Below are 20,540 nucleotides of genomic sequence, written 5' to 3' on the forward strand. Positions count from 1 at the left end.
CTTTACTTGCATGCACGCCCACGCGATGCATGCCATAACGGTGACATTGCCTGACTCTCTCCGCCTGGTTTGGTAGTCTCTTTCTCTCTCTCTCTCTCTCTCTCTCTCTCTCTCTCTCTCTCTCTCTCTCTCTCTCTCTCTCTCTCTCTCTCTCTCTTTCTCTACTTTTATCTCCTTTTATCTCTCTTTCTTTCTCTTTTGCCTCTCCCTCTCGCCTATGATCGTGCCTCTTTCAAATGTCGGACACGCGTTTTCTCTGCGATATATGTATTTAAATGTATACGCCATTCTCGTGTACTCTCTCGTTATAAAAGTGTCCTCTCTTTGCCGATCACCTTAACGCGAATGTCGCTGCACTGCTGACTGCATCTCGCTACCGCTACGCACAATCACGCCTGATTAATCCACTAATCCTTCACGCTTCTCGTCTTCTGCCTTCCGTCATGAGCTCACTCATGCACGCCTTGCCTGCCTCGCCTAATGTCGTCATGCGTCTCGTTCAACTGATTATTTATTCTGCCGGTTCTCCAACATACGGTGGTTACATATACTGCGTATTCTTGCAGGAACCTTTTCCCTCGAATAGATATTTTTCGTTACTCGACATGTACATTTCACGTCATTCAAGCAAACCCTATCTTACGCTCTCTCTTTCTCTCTTTCTTTCTCTTTCTCTCAAGCTACGCACAATGCGATGCAAACTTTACAATCCACTTTTTTCACTTTGACTGCGAGATCTTCGAGATCCACCGCAAAACAGTATATACATCATCTTGCCGTTATAATACTGTAATGATTTAACGATGATGCAATATTCTATGCAATAATTTCTTTTTCGTGTCCATTTCAACGTTACAAAATTGTATTAAGAGAAAAGACATATTTAAAAAATACTAAATGTCATAGAGAAACAATAATAATCATCACAATGCAAAATTTCTCGCATAAAACACTGTTGCACAAATTTAACGTGAAATTTTGGCGTTTATCGACATCAAATACGGAAATTGTACGGTAATACGCAATTCATTCATCAAGCATCACAATATTATTGCGGCCGAAATTACCGTGTTGCATGCCAAAAGTCGAGCGATCACGTTCTTCGGAACGAGATCCGTCGCTTTCGTTCGCGCTAGTCACGCTGAGAATTTAATGAGACCATCATCCTACCCTGTTGCAGAATTACAGCGAAAATTGACGACGACATGATTCGATATTACGTCGACGAGGACCTGTTCCTGTTGGAGGTGAGTCACTCGCGGATCAATCCGGATAGCGAGCGCAATCGGAACAATCCGGGCTCGCCGGGCGATCCTGGCGATCCGGGTGATCCTCCCGCCGGATACGATGTCACTCTCATCGAACTACCGCATCTACCGCACTCACCCCTCGCCAATTCCACGCATGCACACGTGCACGTTCACGACAACAGTAACACGTGAACCCGAACGAGAAGCATTTGTGTAAATACGCCATGTAAGCTTGACGAAGACTGATAATTCGGGACAATGAAGGATCAGCAACATCTTCCATCGAATAATGATGATTGCTAAATCGGCAACGAATATTCTCGCGCCACGTTGAAGATTATTGTATAGTTTAGTCGATGATGGTGCCAAGGATGTTCATCGAGAGAGCATACAAGTAGCAACGTGTTAATTATCTTTCAGCAAGGACAATCAAGAAGAATGAAGAGGATATCAGAAGAATAAGCAAATTTTCAACGTGATAGTTGAAGAAGAATCAGCACCTGTTGGATACTGACCGTATGATCGTAGTATAATATCACAGTCGAAGCCTGTATCTTAGCAGACAAATATTTTGTAATATTTCTTGACGCATGTTAGAGTTTTGGTGAACGTTTCGCTAATAATTATCGTTTCTATGAGACTTCGACCCTTTCGTGTTTAGCGGAACATATATATTTTTAGAACATTTAAAAAATCATATCTCCTAAGTATGAAACATACTTAAAGCATTGTGAACTCGAGAGCAACTCAATAGCGCAGAACGAAGCTACGCGATATAAACCCAATTTATAAAATATCGAAAGTGTTGAAACGGTTGATCCGCGACATTACTACCACGCGATAATTGTCCATTTTTAGTTGCAATTCGCGTTTCGTCAATTCGGGCAGAAGGAAGGGGACTGGACAGACATTCTCTTATCAACACCCCGCAATCACGGTCCAACGTCATCAACCTCGACGACGATGATAACGCATGGCTTTCTGCTGAGATTTGTATTGGCACGCGCGAATATATCGAGGATACGCGCGCTGATACCAATCGTGTGCGGCCGCGAGTAGTTTTTAGTCAATGTATAAATATGACCTCGCGACATATAGTACGGCGCTCCGAGAAGTCGAGAAAACTCCGACAAAGTCAGATGGTTATTATGAAGCCCATCAGATCGAAATTTGTATTTCAAATAACATATCTCCGGTAGATATTCAGTCATTAAAAAGCTGAAATAGAACTTATTTTAAAGAAAATTGTTTAAGTTGTAATAAAAAAGATAAAATGTAATGTAAATATAAGTGAAATAGGTTTCCAAAACTCCTTTATTCATAACTTTCGATTGTCCAGTCAACTTTTTATAAAATCAAAGTATGAGGATCGGGATCGAACTTGGAACACTTAATAGACAGTTAGACTAGATATTTGATTAGATATTTGACTAGACAGAATGAACTTGAAATAGTAGTAAGATCCGAAAGTTGGATTAATCGTGAAAAGTACGCAGCGTTACCTTTGCGTAAGAATTATTTCAACTGAGAAAATAATATAAATTCCGATAATATACGTTTAATATAATATTTATATAATACATATTGCATATCACACACATAATATTTATATTAAATATTACATATCAATATATATGATGTTTATATTATATGTAAGATGACATTTTGGAGGTTCTTGTATTTCAATGATAGAGGAATATGACGGTGCTATTGGCTTGCGCGATATAGATCAGGTCGAAAACTTTTGGACTTTACTACGTAATTCTTATCAATGTACATTTTGTTATATTTTTTATTTTATTTTATAAACTGAATCTGCATTGAAAATACTTGCGACATTGCGACTATGAAAAACCATGTCTCACAATCAGTACAAATCATGAAAAATTATTTCAGACCATGTGTCAGTACAAACTTTTGTTAAATTTGAATATATTTTATCTTTTATGTTGCCTTATTGATATTCGGTCATTTCGAACTTATTATATCTGATGTCTTTATTGTATTATATCTTGTGTCTTTATTGTATTTAGCAATTTCGAAAACCTTCAAAAATAATTAAACTAAACATGTTCTTTCTCTCAAATAAGAAAGGGTTAAATGATCTCATAGAATATAGATGTATGGGCTTCGACTCGACTGGAGTAAATCAAATGTGCAAGAATGTACACTTATGTCGCTGGCCGTATGAAAAGCGACACGTTACATATCATTTGTTTTCGTCCCATGAACGATTTATATTGATGGTTGTTAGCTTAGGATACCGAAGCGTCGTGTTGCAAACGCGAACGCCATGTAAATCAATCAAAATTGATTTAAGGATCCCGGTATGTGTTAAGCATACGTATATTGTAAATGCATTTGAGAGAGACGCCCATTCGTCTCTATTAATTTGTATCTTAATTCGCACGCCGACATTTAGGCTCTCAATTTAAGCATGTTTAAGAAACGCGTCGCATTACTGCCGTCGATCTTGCGAATTGTCATCTTCGAAAGCCGATAAATTCGTATATGTATGCACGTGTCGTAATGCATTCGTAAAAATGCACGTGTCGTCCTTTCACATAAATGACTCCGAATGTTTGTGTTAGTCAATGACAGAAGCGAACCGTTGCTTTCTCTGTTTTCGCGTCTTTATTCGATTCTACCCATAATTTTTTAAACGATATCGATTCCGCGAGAAGTTGTAAAATATGCGCGAAACGCATAAAAACAAAAAAAAATATTCGAATCTCATCAACAACCCGTAAAACGCTAATCGACACTTTCTTCTCATTTGGCCCGTTGTCGCTAACGAGACTTTTATAGCTTCACATTTACGAGCGCCGACGTATTTACGCGTGTGCATGAAGACATCGCGCGATTTCGTAATGCCACTGTCAGTCGCAAGCCGATCATCGCGCAAGAATAAACGTCGGCTTGAAGTGGAAATCTTGCCGTGTGTATGAAAAAAGAAAACCATTTAAGAAAAAATCCATGAAGCCGCGCGCGCGGATCTCCCTGTGCCGCATTCTCTGCCATGTCATGCTCGAGATAGCATCGAGAAGCCACGACTTTTTCTAAGTCTTAAGACTAATAAGAGTAATATAATCACGCTATACATGTATCCGTATAATCTCTTTACACGCGCGTAAGAACTCGGTCCAGACGTTAGAGGATAAGATGGCGATTCAATATCTCGAAACTAAAGTGACGTTGTTCCCTGCAAGAGAAGAAAAAAAGCATCATACGCATTTATTCTTTTATTTCCGAGGTACGGAATGATAAATGAAATTGTCTTTCTACGTCTCTGGAGTAGAAGAAAACGCCATTATATATGTATATACTTTTACGTACAAAAATCTTCATTACATTTTATATTTCATTCCCATATAAAAGTCTGTCGAGAATAGATTGCGCAAAGTGTTCGCTACAAATTTCATCAGCAGAGATGCTACAGATTTTATTTAAGATCTGGCGTATACGATGCTGTTGGCAGAACATTGGCAGACATATAGAAACAAGGTGACAACATTTTGTTTGCTATATTTGCCGTATATGCTACTGTTTGCATAAATGCTACAAGCTAGCAGATTGATGGCAAAAATAAAAATTTTGATTTTTTGTTTGCTACAACACAGTCTGACGCGGATTGGTAATAGAGACGGAGCAGATAATCCAGATTAGATGGAACCTATTCGGTTTCTGCTGCCAATCTGCTGTTAAGTTATGTCGGTAGGCATTGTCGGCAAAATATGAGCTCAATACGGACACAGTTGATGCCAATTGATCAGCAATCGAGCGAATTTGTTGTCAATCTGTATACTGCAGACAGTTTGTTTACTGGGATCATTTTTATCTATATTATTATTTTTATATATTATTTTTATACATACGAGTATACCTTGAGTGCTTCCACTTTCGAGATATTGATTCGGAATCTGTGCTAGATAAGAATTCGTGCCGATTGCCTACAACGAGGACCCACCATTGCACTCGAGCAGTATTGAGTTCACAACGATGTGAAACGAAAGACAGCCGAGCACGATACCGGTACCAATAATCCGTGGTTATGTAGTTTGTAAGGTAAAATTTGAAGTAACGTTAATATGTGCCACCGACGAAAGCGAGTCGCTTGCCAGCTTATACCGCGCATTCGAGATACACGATTGCGCATATATATATATATATATATATATATATATGCCCCATCACGCGTAGAGAGACAATACGGATACCTAGTGATCTGCATACGCGTACATCGTACATATACAGAAATAAGACAAATATACACGTATCTGTTGCCAATTATGTTAGAACCGTTGGATTAGTGCAGAATCACGGTTACGACACTTTTTCTCGTTTGATGTTAATCATATGTACGTCGATACATACCCATATCAAAGCAACGATCAAAATACGCTTGTAAAATGCCTTATTATTATTGAGTACTATTTTTTGTTACATTTATTGCAAGCAGCATGTAGATGGATATTATATTAATTTTATGGATTTTATTAAATTACGCGTAAGACGCATATATATTATTATAATTATATTATTATATATATTATTATAAAATCTTATTATTATTTTTATACACGAGAGGACGAGTGTCTGTACTCACGAGTGAGAATGCAAATGATGCAGAAAGAAGAACAAAAAGCGAGAGAGAAACCGAGAGAAAGAGCGCGCATGAATGGATAGCTCAGAATGCCTGCGTATGGGAACGTCAGAGAATGAGATAGAGATATAGATAGAATTTGCGAAATCAATCTTTATACAAGATAGATGTATGAAATCAAGGCCGTTGATTAGCTTTAGTCCATGACATTTTTTTCACGTAATCATAAACATCCCGTACCCATCACCCCCGTGCCCCTCGACCGTTGCCGTTGCATCTCGAAACGAGGTCGAAAATACGACTCGTTACGTGAACGAACGGATGTGTCGTTCTCATCGAGCCATTTTATTATAATAGTATCATCCCTTTATTATCCTTACGATTATTAATATTATTATCTACAATTTTACATTATAAAAGCTGGACGGACCAGCTGTCGTCGCGAGGGAACGTCGATCGTGCCCGCTGGTGGCAACTGAAAATTGTGTCTCTCTCTCTCTCCGTTTATCATTGCTTCCGCTTTTTCGGAGGCTGTAGACTTATGTACACGGATGCGATCGCGGTCCCCTCGCTACGGTTCCTCGGGCCGTCCCGATATCGTACTTAAACGACGTAAATGGCGACGTGGAACAAGCCCGCGGGCTTTAGATTTATTGTTAGAAATAGAGGAATGTATTGAAGAAAAAAAAAGAAACCGTTGCCGGTCGGACCGGATCGAGAGCGCCGTGTTGAAGTAGGTAGCGAGAGCTACGTTGAAGGATAGAACTCAAAAATGCCCAGAATTGTTTTACTACCGTCGCGTTGTCTTGCCATCGTGAGATTGTGTCAGAGGTGATATTATATTATTATAATGTTCATTGCAACAATAAATATTATATTAGTACGTTTTATAAAAAAAAATTGTACGCCTCCTTCATTGCTGAAGATAAATCGTTGTTACCTTTATCGCCATGCCCGCCATGATTACCATATTATTGATATTATTAATATTAAGAATCAATCTAACCGACATCATTGTAAATCTGAAATACTTTCACCACACAAAAGTAGAGCGCGTCAAAATATATAAAGATCATAGAATCAACAATTATGTAAATATATTTTTAAAAAATTCTCATCACGTATATATTGGATAAAGTAATTGAGAAAACTAAGTTAACAATTATTATAAGAATATCGAGAAACAGAAGCAAGGAGATGCGAAGTTATCCAGAAGAAAAATAATTGAAATGACAGATTATTTGTTCTCGCGTTTAGAGGTATTAATATTATATAATCTCGTGTATTTCGCATATTTTTCCCTATATTTTTCGTATCGCGATATCATTCATATCTGTATTCACGGTTCGATGACATTATGATAGGCGATAGCAAGTCGTTTCTCCGGAGTCCTCATTAGCATAAGTATGATTCAATGTCTCATTTCATTTCACGGAGTTCCGCGATACATATGCGAGATAAAAAAAAATCGCGATCATATTAGCATAAAACACCGCAAAAGATATTCGTGCGAGCTTAAACGTCTTAAACAACTTTGTTCACCCGTCAACAAAAGATTGCATTACTAAAATATAATCGTATACAAACGAACGAATACTTTTAACAGATTGTAAAAATTTAATTGTAATATAATCACGGAAAACGATAGTCGAGTCTATCATTGTTCTCGTCATTCCTGCTATAAAAGTCGCCGGCTCTCGCTTTATTTCGTTTCACGCAGCGCTGAGGAGATCACGAAGCAGCGCCCCGAAGGAAACCTGTTGGAGAGGAATTCAAAAGGAAAAAAAAAGGAATTCCGAGCGTGGAAACCCATAAGGAGAAATAAAGAAGATTCCATGTCTTAGAGAAAGAACGAAGGGAGCGCGCCATAAAATCAGCGGCGCTGTGGAGAGAGCGTCAGGCCGCTTTCAGAAGGGTCCGCGCGTATTTCACGGCTGACGTACCTTAACGAGCCGTCTCCTCAGCAGACACTTCGATGGAATCGCTTATCCGAAAAAGTCTGACATGACACATCCAGTACGATTAGTACGGAACAAGCGTGCGACGTTATCCCGCGCCAAATCGACTAACGGAACGTGATCTGAATGATGTGTATTCGACTTCGATGACAAGGGGATTACATTTAATCCCGATCAATCATGAACCCGACACAATTACGATGATCATCGATAAGATAAGAAGCTGATTAATTCCAACTTATAACTACGGTTCGCCAAAAATTAAACGCGTTCTGTTAATAATGAGAATTTAATAGATAAATTTTCCACAATACAAAATATAAAAAATTTAAGTCTACAATTTTTATAATAAGCTTTGCGAAAAAACATTTTTTTACTTGAATCCTGTCAAAATAGATGTAAAAATAATTGATGGGCATATATTAAAAATTCATGATTTTTCAAAAGAATTCTGGTCATACTTTTTTTCAATTTATCTATCTTTTGTGAAAACTCTCTCTCTCTCTGACAGCTTATTTCTCAAAAGAAAGAAGCTTCAAAGTATTCGTTAAAGCAAGAATCTTCTTATATTTCTCCATGAGACATGGGAGCCTGATCAGTTTTACAAATAAAAATTACAGAGGAGAATTAATTGGCACCTTGATTACGGGATGCAGCTTGCGTATTTCCTCGGACACAAGGAGGAACAGGGAGATGGAGAGTGTTGTAAGTGGTTACAGCGCGATTTAGTCAGGCGGTTATCATCGTCGGCTAGAAGTCAGCTGGTGTGTATGCAAGCATCATGGCAATCGTGCGAGAATCCAAGACCTTGTAGGGTCACTGGCCCTGACGTGAATTATAGTTCTTAGGCGTAGTATTTGTGTTGTTCTCTCTGTCTTGCCCGCGCGATAGAGATACAGTAGATCCCCGTACAACACGAGGGTTCCATATTATAATCGCATAGATTATACGTATATATATTGCATATTCATATGGAAACATATTTATAAGAGATGTAAAGGTTTATTATGAAAAAATGTAAAAGGAATATTATAGATGTAACATTAAAATATTTCTTTCATTTCACTTTAAAACAAACAAATATTAAAATGTGTTATACGAATCCGTGTTATATGGGTGTCTGAATATATCGATTGGATACGTGTAGTGTATAGTTTGCGGAACCGATCAATGAATATGCGCGGCAAAGAATTTCTGGCATAGTTTTTGAAGAGTGTTTTTATTCGAGACTTCTTCTTTTACAGAGAAGACTTCAAAAACAGGACAAAATTTAAATTTCTTATATTTCAAGGAATTATTTCCTCGCAGATAGATTCCTCGAGACACATTATGATGCGAGATATTTATTTCCCAGGAAACGATCAATAAAATTTGCTCATCGGCGAATGATATTCATCAATACCTTGATACATAGGCACATGTATACTGACATAGTTAGATCTGCTTTTTAAATTAACAGGTTTTGCCTGCTACATCAACGCAAAATGTCAACAAATAAGCACGCATAAAAACTACAAATCAAAATAAATAAACGCTATAAAAAGATTTAAAGCTTCTTTGAGGATAATAAAATTGAATTGATATATTATAGGATTGATATACCGTTAATACATTAAACTGGTATCAAACATTTTGCGTAGTACCGGTTCAACCTAGAAAAATTGCTGTTTATATATATATTTATGTACAATTTTTCTAATGAAGATGTATATATTATATAATTTACATAGTTCAATTTTATACCGTTGCTAATTAACAGGAACCAATTTTTTATAATTTCTAAGTAACAGGATTCAACGACGTAAGCAATCGTACGTGCAACTTTTATGACGCTATGAAAGTGAAGCCGTTTTATTGTCTACTCCGTTATATCGCGTCATAAGGAGTATAGTAACAGAACATATAGAAGGAAATAAAATTTCCGTCTGTAACATTATCATCCTTGACCTGTTTCACGAAGCACTTTGTGTTTTTTCATACTAAAATGCATTATTAGGTACACACTAAAACATTATTAGATGTACTCACTTTTAAGACATTTCTAAATAAGTAAGAATTAACGAATTCTATCAAAACTTAAACCATAACATTTATAGCTTCATGCTTCTTTTTGTTTAATTTTATTTATCTATCAATCAATACATTTGATACGTGGTGTACAGATATCTGTCTTTTTCTTTTCACAGACCCTTCCTTTCGAATAACGTCGTTAGAACCCTCAACAAACGACTTCGATATTTCTCAGTTAATTACGAGTAACTCCGGCCCAACCGGTTTGCACGTTTCGGAGGAAGGATTTTGCCAACAAGGTCCAGTAATATTACCATTGGAATCGGTACGAAATCTTGAACCCAATTTTTGCGTACGCGTGTTAAATATCCGACATATACATACGCATGACGTTCCCACAATAATGGGTCAACGACTCGAACAAGAACATTGAACTTTAGTAGCAAAAGATGCGTCATTATTATATAGCTTCTCGAGAATCGTGTTCTGAGAGAACTTTATATCGATAGTAAATATAAACGTTACGAAATTTGACAGACGGTTGTACAAACGTGTGACACATATAGGCACACAGAATGAAGTTCAAGATCTACGTTCCTGCCACCCACGATCGTCATCTATCGTTAGGCCTTGATAATACGCGTGTATTTTCGGCAAGGTCCGGTTTGGCGAGTTAGACGCTAACCCGCTGTCCTTATCGATTACCGAGCCCTGTTTCGCGAACGACAACAAAAAAAAGTTTTATCCCGTCGAGATGTCGACAGTAAGTGGTTATTAACCGTTCAAAGAATGCACGGTCAAAGAACGCACGAACTTAAAATCTCTCTTCCTCCCTCCGCCCCTTGAGATGCGGTTCGTCGACCTAGGTATCGCGATCCTGACGTACACTTCAAGGTCCTCCGCTCTTCGCTCTCCTCTGCGGAAGGTACTGTTTATACCTCCGCGAAAGATCGAAGATCCCGTCGCAATGGACTGTTTCTAGCGAAACAGGCTTGCCTATCGATGTGCAAGACGCGATAAAATACGCGTTGGGCGTTTCACTCGCTTCAAATCATAAAGATACTTCATAAATGTAAAAACATCCCCCGGTATTTCTCCAGATTAATCTAATGAATATCTTTTTATTATTTTTTTGTATCAATTTATATATATTACGCTAAAGTATATGTATAATAATATTTTTGCATAACGCTGTCAAATGAATGACACGAGTCGAGTATAATAGGCAAGAGTTGAAGAACTGAGGTAGCTTCAGAATAAAGAAAAGATCACAAAGATCACATACAGGGGGGGAAAGGCGGTTCTGCATTCTACGTCGGCGGAAGGAAATGCGTAAGTACCTAAGCGTCGGGATAGACCAGAAGGCGGGGATCCATACGCGGCAAGCAAGTTCACGGCCGTCCCTTACGTGCAGCCTTCTCCTGGCATCTTCAAGGCCAAGATGTGATGAAGGATCGTGCTCTCTATGCAAATGCCATTGCGCGGCATTCGAGTTGAACACGAACCGTGCGAGCAAAGACCGATCGAGCGTGATCCGGTTCCATCATATAGCTTACATAATCGAGATAACTTAAATCCCATTCACAGATAGAAGTTATTGTCCCCGGATTATATGCTCAGACCGCGAATCTCACTCGCGAATATTTCTCGAAGAACTTTACCGCGAGTAAGTAATTACGTAGAAATTAGAATTATATTGCAAAATAAATATTGTTATAAAAAATTATATAAAGATATAATGTGGTAGAAAGAAGAAGCCTTTTCTTATACCTTTTATATGCAACAACCCACGTAACAAACACGTTTGGTTGATATAAAAGACAGTTTTATATTATAAATATAGGAACACATAAATGATGAAATGCAACAAAATTCATGCTTCATAATTTAAAGTAATTTCTACATGTTTACGGTTTTCTTACTTTAGAGGTATAATTGAAAAGCACAGAGGCAGCTAAACTCGGTTGCTTTAAATCAATCCCTCTTCGCGATAGGAATCAATCCGCTTTGCGCGCATCAGAGCATAAATAATCGAAACGATTATTTTGCACATCACCGTGGGGAGGCACACCGTGTCTGATCCCTATACCGTCTATCCTCCCTGCCGTCTGCGCCCTATCCTTTACCCTGCGGCTATCAAAGTGATGATAAAAGAGCAAGAGAAGTAAGGTGCGCGAGAACACCTCGTGCGTTGTATCGAGGAGGAGGGCGAGCCCGTTATAAGCTCGAGCAGCGGCTATTCAGCAGCTTAGACGGCCTAGTGGAGTCGGCAGGGTCCCCGCCGATGATCCGCGCACGTGGGCCTGTCAGTCCCGTGTCCCCGCGCGCCGTTCGTTGTTTCTTTCCGCGGTACCTTGAGCTCTTCGCGCGCCAGTACAATTCTGGCAGCTCAAAGTATGAATAATCGGCCACGCAGACCGTCGCCGTTCGCGATGCTGGTGCTGGTGCTCGTGGTGCAGGTGATCGCGACGATCGTACCCGCGGCGGCTGTCGGGCCCCTGTCCAGGTCACTAAACTTCGACGACGTTCGCCTGGAGGACAACGCCGTCGTCGTCGAAGGTCGGTAGCGATTGCCAAGTATAATTTCACATGCGCGATCCTCGTCTGGATGCTGATTTCTCGTGACATATACGCTCATCTGCGTCTGCTTTGGACATTTCATATGATGTTTCGATAATTTTAATTGAGAATTACGTCAAGAATCCCGCGGACCAATCTCTTAGAAAAGCGATGCCGATGTAAGGCGAGAATGAAGATTAATTTTAAATACCGACGTGAAAAGTTATGTCATCGTTCAGCAATGAAGAAGAGATCTGTATAGAATACCATTGTCCTTTAATGCTATTCCACTCTCTCTCTCTCTACCTATAATAGTTCCCATTAATTTTATTTAGTTAAAATTTGTTTCGATGATATATATATAGCAAGATATATTTTTAATCAAGATTTGAATTAAAGAATTCTTTCGCGATTCCACGGTCTTCTCTTTTTTCGAATATTAAAATAGCTCAGCTTTTATGCGAAAATATTTTTAGATATCATATCGAGCATCGAATCTATCCTCTTATGTGCGTATTTCGCACATAAAATACTAGTCAAGATAATTGATGATATGACTGTTCATTAGTCAAGAAGACAACGGTCGTTCTATGTGACTTTTTCTTCGTTTGTCAATGATTTAGTCTTACAATTAATGTTATCAATTTTTGCTTTCTTCGTTGATGATCGTGAAATATAACAGAGGTGCAATACATATCGGAAACAGAATAATAATTCGCACATCCCATATACACGGCAGCCGGAAGTTCTCCCGGCGTGCACAAACCTCACCTTCGACGTACGTGTGCACCTGTGTGCCTTGCGTAGGTCAGCGAACTCGCTGCTAAGTATTTCGATGGAATTCTATTATGATGTTTCGATTATTCACCGTGCAAATTTTATGCAGTCGGCAGCATTAAAAACAAATTTCTCCCTTTCGTATACTTAATTTCTATTGATGCAATTTTTAAATTAAAAAAGCAACTTTTTGCGTAAGAAAAACAAATGCTTCTTAAAAAGCGATTATCTTTTTACTTTTATGATACAACTCAATCACGTGATCAGCCGTCAGGCATTATGACAAACATATGTGCCGAGTTTTTCAAAAACACAATAACACAAATAATATATTTAAACGTATAATGGAATAAGCAAACAAATTCTAAAAATTTGCCTACACTTTTCAATTCATTTTCATGTACAATTTATTTCTGATGTAGTGCAATTATAAGCTCGAAGTTTTTGCGGATGACAAAATTGAAGGACAACGTCCCGCTAATTTTATCGCGATTTTTTCTAGTTCTTAACATCAGAAAAACACACACATCATGTATATTAATGCATCCGGACATTAATGCTAAAGAACAAGCATTCCCGGAGTACGTGCTGAGATAAACATGCTCGATGCATCCTGATTCCGCGATGGTAAACACGATAACATACAGGTACTTTAACGGGTAAAGACAACAAGAGACATACCTGAATAAATTTCATTTAAATTTTCAAGCTGACGTATGACTATCGAGACAGAAGATCATAAACGGGTGGCAATGACAGAATATATTTAAAAAATTGAAAAAAATAAAGATATAAAAAAGATAATGCGTATTTAATCAACATATTATACGAAATATTCCCGAAAAGAAATGTGCTTCATCGTACAAAAATTAATGAATTATATGTTCAATTTGCAGCCGCAATCGATCCGGATCAGCTCGGATCGAGGGAGGGTCGGGGCATTCTTTGGAACGGAGCCACGACTCGAGAGACCTGCTTGACTTCGAAAGGCGAAATCGGTCGTTGCACGACCTTCAAAGAGTGCTATCCGTACTTCAAGATTCCGGACCTGGGTGCCCTGGACGGCTGGGTCCTCGGCGTTTACGACACGTGCAGCTACATCCGCGAGGATGGAAATCCGAGCTTCGGGATCTGTTGCTCGAATCTGTTTCTGAATCCCTTCGTCACGCCTGACCCTGACAATTGCGACAAATCTACCGTAGAAGAACCGCAAGTAAGGCACCAGACCGTGTGTGTCGCAGTTACGATTCGACCCAATTGCATAAAACCTAGTGGTGCGCCAGCTTAAATAATTCGACCTAATTCCATAACATCTAATATTCGCGCTCCCGTTCTACATTCGTGGTAATCACTTTCCTTACCGGAAAGTCGTAAAAATTATACGTGATCTGAATTATAAACCCCGTTAGATCCTATTAGAAAGTTATATTCTCTGCCGCGTCGATTCGGCAATACGATTTCACAAAAGGCCTTTTTACGGCCCGCGCTTTTATTGCTCGGTGTTCGCGCATTCCTTCCTTCAGTCGGGCGCAATACCGCACGGTCATTCCTTTCATCCGTCCCTGAGGATCTTTCTGTCAATTGAACAAAATTAAGTTATAAATTGTTTTATAGGTGGAGGACAATAAGAAAAACAAGAACGATGGGATAGCACGTCCTCAGGCTGCACCTACTTGGCCACCACCGATTCCCACACATCCGCCCAATCACACGATACCGCCGCTTCCGACTCATCCACCATCGCCCAGTCTACCGACGTTATCCACCACGTCGAAATCGACCTCCAGCACGAGCTCCAAGAAACCCAGCGTCGCTACTACGTGGCCGACGAAGAAACCAGGCTGGTGGAGCACCTCGTCGACGTCCACGTCGACGACCAGCAAGTCTCCGATCGGCGGCACCACCTCGCAGTGCGGTGCCAAGAACGGTAATCAAGATCAAGAGCGTATCGTAGGAGGTAAGAACGCAGACCCGGGCGAGTGGCCGTGGATCGCCGCGCTCTTCAACGCTGGACGACAATTCTGCGGCGGATCGCTCATCGACGACAAGCACGTGTTGACGGCGGCGCACTGCGTCGCAAAGTGAGTCTAATTTATTTGTCTATTTATTTTATTTCGCAAATCAAACGTGGCATCTCATTTGCGGAATGAAATAAATTGATTGAAATGATATAATGTCTAAAACTATTTCTTTACTATTGATATATATACCGGAAGATTCCTTATAATTAGACTATACGAATAATTAGAAGTTATTGCGAATAATTTTGAAATATCTAACAAAAGAAAATATTGTATCGTTTCAGTATGAACTCTTGGGACGTTGCGAGATTGACAGTTCGCCTCGGTGACTACAATATTAAAACGAATACCGAGATTCGTCACATCGAGAGACGCGTGAAGAGAGTTGTTAGACACCGAGGCTTCAACTCCCGTACGCTCTACAACGATGTAGCACTTCTTACGCTAAGCGAGCCCGTGGAATTCACTGAACAAATACGACCTATCTGTCTTCCTAGCGGGTCGCAATTGTATTCCGGCAAGACGGCAACCGTCATTGGATGGGGTTCTTTGAGAGAAAGTAGGAATATTTTTACACTAATATGTCAACTCGCACTAGTCACTTAAATAGTTACAATGAGAAAAAAATTTGTACTTAAATTAAGACCAAAAAATGTGTAATTAACATTCATATACTCTCCTAAATATTCTCGTATAAAGGGTCAATTTGCATAGTCATTCATACCGGGCTATTCACGGGCTGTTCAAACTCTAAAACGTCTCTTAGGCAATATAATCGAAGGATTTAATAGCAATTTATTATATTCAACCAGGTGGGCCGCAACCAGCGATTTTGCAAGAAGTTTCAATACCAGTGTGGTCGAACAGCGAGTGTAAACTGAAATACGGTGCAGCGGCACCAGGTGGTATAGTTGACAGTTTCTTGTGCGCTGGCCGAGCCGCTAAGGATTCCTGCTCGGTTTGTATTTATACATTCGTTGGCTCTTTCACATTATTTAAATGTCAAACATAATTCGTAGTCCATAACCATGAATGCGATCAATTATTTATTAATTAAATTATTATCTAAATTATAACTAGTTTTAGTAAAAAAAAAGTCGGTTTGATAAAAAAGATTGTTGAGTTCGTAAAAAAAATTGAAAGTTACAATCAGACTATCTCATTCTGTGTCAAATACGAAATATGAATGTATTACTTATATTTACAACCAAGTTTTATTGTAAGAATTGACGTAATAACGTTGCATTTATAGGGCGACAGTGGAGGACCTTTAATGGTAAACGATGGTCGCTGGACGCAAGTTGGCATCGTATCATGGGGCATAGGATGCGGTAAAGGACAATATCCAGGCGTGTACACGAGAGTGACACACTTTTTGCCGTGGATTTATAAAAATTTAAAGTAGAGTACACGCACGTATTTACCGCCATATCCCTTTCGCACCATCGCTGTTTCTTCGACGTGAGAGATTGCCGAAGAAACGCGGAATCGATCGCATTCGCTCCGAAAAAATGTGATAAAAACTGTCGAGCCCTAACGAAGAGCTTCATAGCGATATTAAAAATATTCACTTTCGTTGTTGAAAGTGATAACGCATCGCCTCTCTTTTAAGGAAATTTGATATCAGTCCTTTTTTTTTTAATTACGCGACATTCCATTTTAAGTTCCATGTCATCGCGCTCTGTGTGTATGTTCTCTCATCATTTAATAAAATCATCGTCATTCATCTATTGTAGAAGTCAGCAAACTCGATGATTACAAGTAGTAACAAAATATTTTATATTTTATATTGCTATACATATACACAGTATATAAAAAATAAAGTTATATATAGTAACGATTTTGATATTATAGGCTTCTGTTTCGGCCACGTCTGCATGCGATACGCCGAAGACTATGTATCGCAATTACTTATATTTAATTGCTGCATAGTATTCCGCGCTGGAAAAAAAAGAAAGAAAAAATTCTTCTGTTAGCCGCCAATACTATAAACGGTAAAGTTCAATATTCAAGAAATAATACCGCGTAAGAATGATATTGAGAAAATATAATTTTAAAATACCTTTCTCTTCAATAGAAAGCTATAAAGTTCCTTCTTAAACTACTCGAAATCTTATTAGACGATAATCTTGCCCATATTAAATGCAATGGCAATGCTTTCCGCATTCTAGCAGCTATATATTAATAAAACTATTTAGATTTTGCTAACAGAATATTTTACAGCACTTGAAATTTTAATCCCTGTATTACACGGTATTATTTCTGAAACGACGACGATATTACAATACCGGGGCGACGTACCCTGAAAATAGCACGTATCATACTTGTCGTCCGGCTGCGGGATGAACGGGGGCACCGCTTTCGACGGTTCGTCCCAGGGAAAGTCGCGGAAGAGGACCATGGTACGCACCTCCTTCGCTGTGGGACGAGAACCTTGATCCAAGGTGAGCAGCGCATCGATAGCATCGATCGCCGCTGACGACAAGGCCTCCTCATCCTCGGGCCAGGGAACATCACGTGCGAGAATATTCGCGAACACTGCCTGCGGTGTTTCGTCGTTGAATGGCGGCAAGCCCGTACAGAACTCGTACAGACAGACGCCTAGTGCCCACCAGTCAACGGCCGGCCCGTGACCCTGTTTAAGCAACAATTCTGGGGCGAGGTAATCGGGCGTACCGAGTATGCGATCGTCTGATCTAGCGCCACCCTGGCCGCCCCTTCTGACGGACTTGGGCGTTCTATAGGGTGTGTAACAGTTGCCCGATGTCGCGGGTGTCTTGATAGGCGAAATACCCTGGGGCGAACGATGACCCTCGGACGTGTTGTCTGAATCCGTGTGCGGATCGTGAGCGGAATGCAAAGCGGACGGTGGTAGGCGAAATCTCGTCTTGATCAAAGTTCTCGTGTCATCCTCTTCCTGGCATTTCTGCTGCTTCTCGTTGCGATCTCTTTGTCTGGCAGAGGATACTGGCGTGCTGAAAGCTACCCTACCCGCAGATCCGGTATTTTGCTCGGTGTCCTGATTCGGTGTCCTGCTACCATTGTTTTCCGCTGAACCAGCGATAATATCCGCTGCTTTTGTAGAAACGACGTTGATCGTCGGACTCGTATATGGATACATAAAGTCACGATTGTTTCTCTTGGGTGTCTTATCCACGTCCAGATCTATCGCGTCGATCTCGCACGTTAAGCCCGTCGTTGCACTCGCGCCGCCCCGCTTCCTCTTCTTTGATCCTCGAAACACGAATGAATTCGTGCAAGTGCTCACAGGACTAGTATGTACGAGAGACCGATGCTCCGGCTGCTCGGCCTCGAGCGTAGATTCGTCCTTCTCTTCCTCCTCTTCCTCCTCTATAATCTGATCGGTACGATTATTCGTTTGTGTAGAAAATGCCTCGCATGTGTGGTAGCTGCTAGAGCTATCCACACCATTCTCGTACTTTGCAATTGTGTCGTCTTCTTCTATACTTTGTTCTTCATTACTTTGCTCGAAGCGCAGATCCTCCGCCGATTGAAAGGGCGTAACGCCAGATATTAGAGAATAATCTCCGGACGCGACAGAAGATATGACCGAATTCGGTGACATATGTTCTGCCGATTTAAGATTGCAATTCCTTTGCAGCGCGGAAAGTAAGTTCATAGCTGGCGTGCTCCTGTCACTGAGATTCGATTCGTTGGTGGATTTTTGGCCGGAACCGAAGGACAGATGGGACGTCAGCGAGAGCAGTTGACCAGGTGTCCTGGTACACATGCTAGGCGTCATAGAATTCACTAGATCCGATATTTCAAGATCCCTGTGCAAGGACGATATCCTACTGAGTCCAAAGTCTGTAAGCTTGACGTGTCCTTCGCGTGAAAGTAGCATGTTGTCAGGTTTAAGATCCCTATGCACAATACCGTGCGAGTGAAGATACTCGAGCGCCAGGCAAACTTCCGCCGTGTAAAATGCCGCCATGGACTCCTCCATGAAACCGTAAACGCCGAGCAGACTCTTGAGATCGCCGCCCACCATGTACTCCATGACTAGATACACGCTGCTGATGGACTGCAGCGAATAAAAGAGTTGCACGCAATACGGACTACGAGTCAGGGCTAACGCATTGCGTTCAATTACCACTTGCGACGCCATATTCTTATTTATCATCTCGTTCTTCTTCATTACTTTGATTGCGTATACCTGCTCGGGATTGGTTTTCTTGTACCCTAAAAATACTTTACCAAACGCTCCTCTGCTTATCGGTTTTACTATCTTAAAATCCTGTATATCTGGCACCTAGCAAAAAAAATACTACTAAATATATTGCTTAAAGTATGCGTTTTCTTTTTATATCATAAAATTGGACAAATTATATTATAATGTAAACTACACTATTCATATACATTATATCAGTGTAATACAATCAATTAATTTTATTATCATTCTTAATCAAGATTATAAAAATACATACTTTAATTATACAACTTAACATTTATTTCATTTCTTGAAAATATTCTCAGTTTTATATATATATATATATCACTAATATTATTATTTCTTAAGATTTACATTTAAATAAAATCTATAATATAATAATAATTATTATTACAATATAATAAATTTAAAAAGAGTCAGCATGAAATTGCATTAAAAAAAACTAATGAAGAAATCATGGAAATTAATAAAATTTACATTTTTAGGCTTCCATCAAGAAATATCAATAATTTTACTCTAAACTTTTGTTCACTTTTAAAAATTACATATTTCGCTCATGTATATATATTACATTGAGAAATCAAGCATGAGCAACAGTTTTTTCAGCGCAGTCCTAAGTAAAATTCTATTCAGAACCTTCAAGAATTGCTTAGCTAACTCCCTGCCTTTTGGAGATAAAAGAAACGCTTACCTTTGTCGTGGGATTAACGATCTTGGAAATGGTATTGAAAATGGAATTGTTGATGCATCTCTCGGACGGTTGCGGCGTGCGCTCCCCATGACGTTCCGTGTCATTATCACTGTAGGTCGTATCAACGTTTGGCTCGTTAACGTGGTTGCTTTCCCCTAATTGTAATATCGGCGAGTCGGGCGCGGTTTCTTCCATTTAAAGAAAAAGAAAAAAAGACGAGAGAAACCTCGATGGATGAAACGGAGATAACCTAAACCCGGCGGGCGCGCGCGCGCGCGCAAACTCGTCGCGTTTTTCGGACTAACCTATGCTTAAAGTCCCTTGCACAATGCTAGGCAATATTTACACCGGCGAGTAAATTCCCCACCCTCCCCGTAATCACAGGGTTGCGTTCCAAAATTCACTCTGGGTAACTAAAATCTATAGTTTACGTCATGTACACCGTAGCATTTTAGTTAACTAGAGTGAATTTTGGAACG

At 39.7% G+C, this 20,540-nt stretch overlaps 3 protein-coding genes across 7 annotated transcripts in view; 2 read left to right on the top strand and 1 right to left on the bottom strand.

Annotated features, from left to right (window-relative positions):
* Grh (grainy head) overlaps positions 1 to 6,901 on the top strand; it is a 116,070-nt gene extending 109,169 nt beyond the window's left edge. The window contains exon 14 of one of the 3 annotated variants that reach the window (XM_077422291.1): positions 1,181 to 1,342. In XM_077422291.1, coding sequence (XP_077278417.1) covers positions 1,181 to 1,198 — 18 coding nt within the window. In that variant the 3' untranslated portion in view covers positions 1,199 to 1,342. Of the gene's footprint in view, positions 1 to 1,180 lie in introns of all 3 variants that reach the window. The other 2 variants (XM_077422290.1, XM_077422289.1) reach the window with 2 other exon arrangements.
* The window catches only part of Gwl (serine/threonine-protein kinase greatwall), a 150,433-nt gene extending 130,051 nt beyond the window's left edge, over positions 1 to 20,382 (bottom strand). Inside the window, exons 1-3 of one of the 3 annotated variants that reach the window (XM_077422293.1) lie at positions 20,062 to 20,381; positions 17,480 to 19,451; positions 16,564 to 17,119 (exon numbers count right to left, since the gene is read on the bottom strand). In XM_077422293.1, coding sequence (XP_077278419.1) covers positions 17,073 to 17,119; positions 17,480 to 19,451; positions 20,062 to 20,256 — 2,214 coding nt within the window. In that variant the 5' untranslated portion in view covers positions 20,257 to 20,381 and the 3' untranslated portion in view covers positions 16,564 to 17,072. Of the gene's footprint in view, positions 1 to 16,563; positions 19,452 to 20,061 lie in introns of those variants that run through there. The other 2 variants (XM_077422294.1, XM_077422292.1) reach the window with 2 other exon arrangements.
* LOC143906301 (uncharacterized) lies at positions 12,076 to 16,584 on the top strand. Its single transcript, XM_077422295.1, has 6 exons — positions 12,076 to 12,380; positions 14,054 to 14,370; positions 14,772 to 15,238; positions 15,463 to 15,737; positions 15,991 to 16,136; positions 16,431 to 16,584. The coding sequence occupies exons 1-6, from the start codon at positions 12,218 to 12,220 to the stop codon at positions 16,581 to 16,583; spliced, it is 1,521 nt and encodes a 506-aa protein (XP_077278421.1). The 5' UTR covers positions 12,076 to 12,217; the 3' UTR covers position 16,584.
* Positions 20,383 to 20,540: the final 158 nt, after the last annotated feature.

The sequence above is a fragment of the Temnothorax americanus genome, unplaced genomic scaffold (assembly GCF_048541705.1).
Source record: "Temnothorax americanus isolate GAGA-0224 unplaced genomic scaffold, ASM4854170v1 Scaffold7, whole genome shotgun sequence".
NCBI classification, from domain to species: Eukaryota; Metazoa; Arthropoda; class Insecta; order Hymenoptera; family Formicidae; genus Temnothorax; species Temnothorax americanus.

Bases quoted from the DNA above. Each gene is read 5' to 3' on its own strand.
- LOC143906301 (XM_077422295.1), top strand. From the start codon at position 12,218: ATGAATAATCGGCCACGCAGACCGTCGCCGTTCGCGATGCTGGTGCTG. The intron at 15,239-15,462 runs GTGAGTCTAATT...GTATCGTTTCAG, and splicing joins GCGGCGCACTGCGTCGCAAA to TATGAACTCTTGGGACGTTG. The intron at 15,738-15,990 runs GTAGGAATATTT...ATATTCAACCAG, and splicing joins ATGGGGTTCTTTGAGAGAAA to GTGGGCCGCAACCAGCGATT.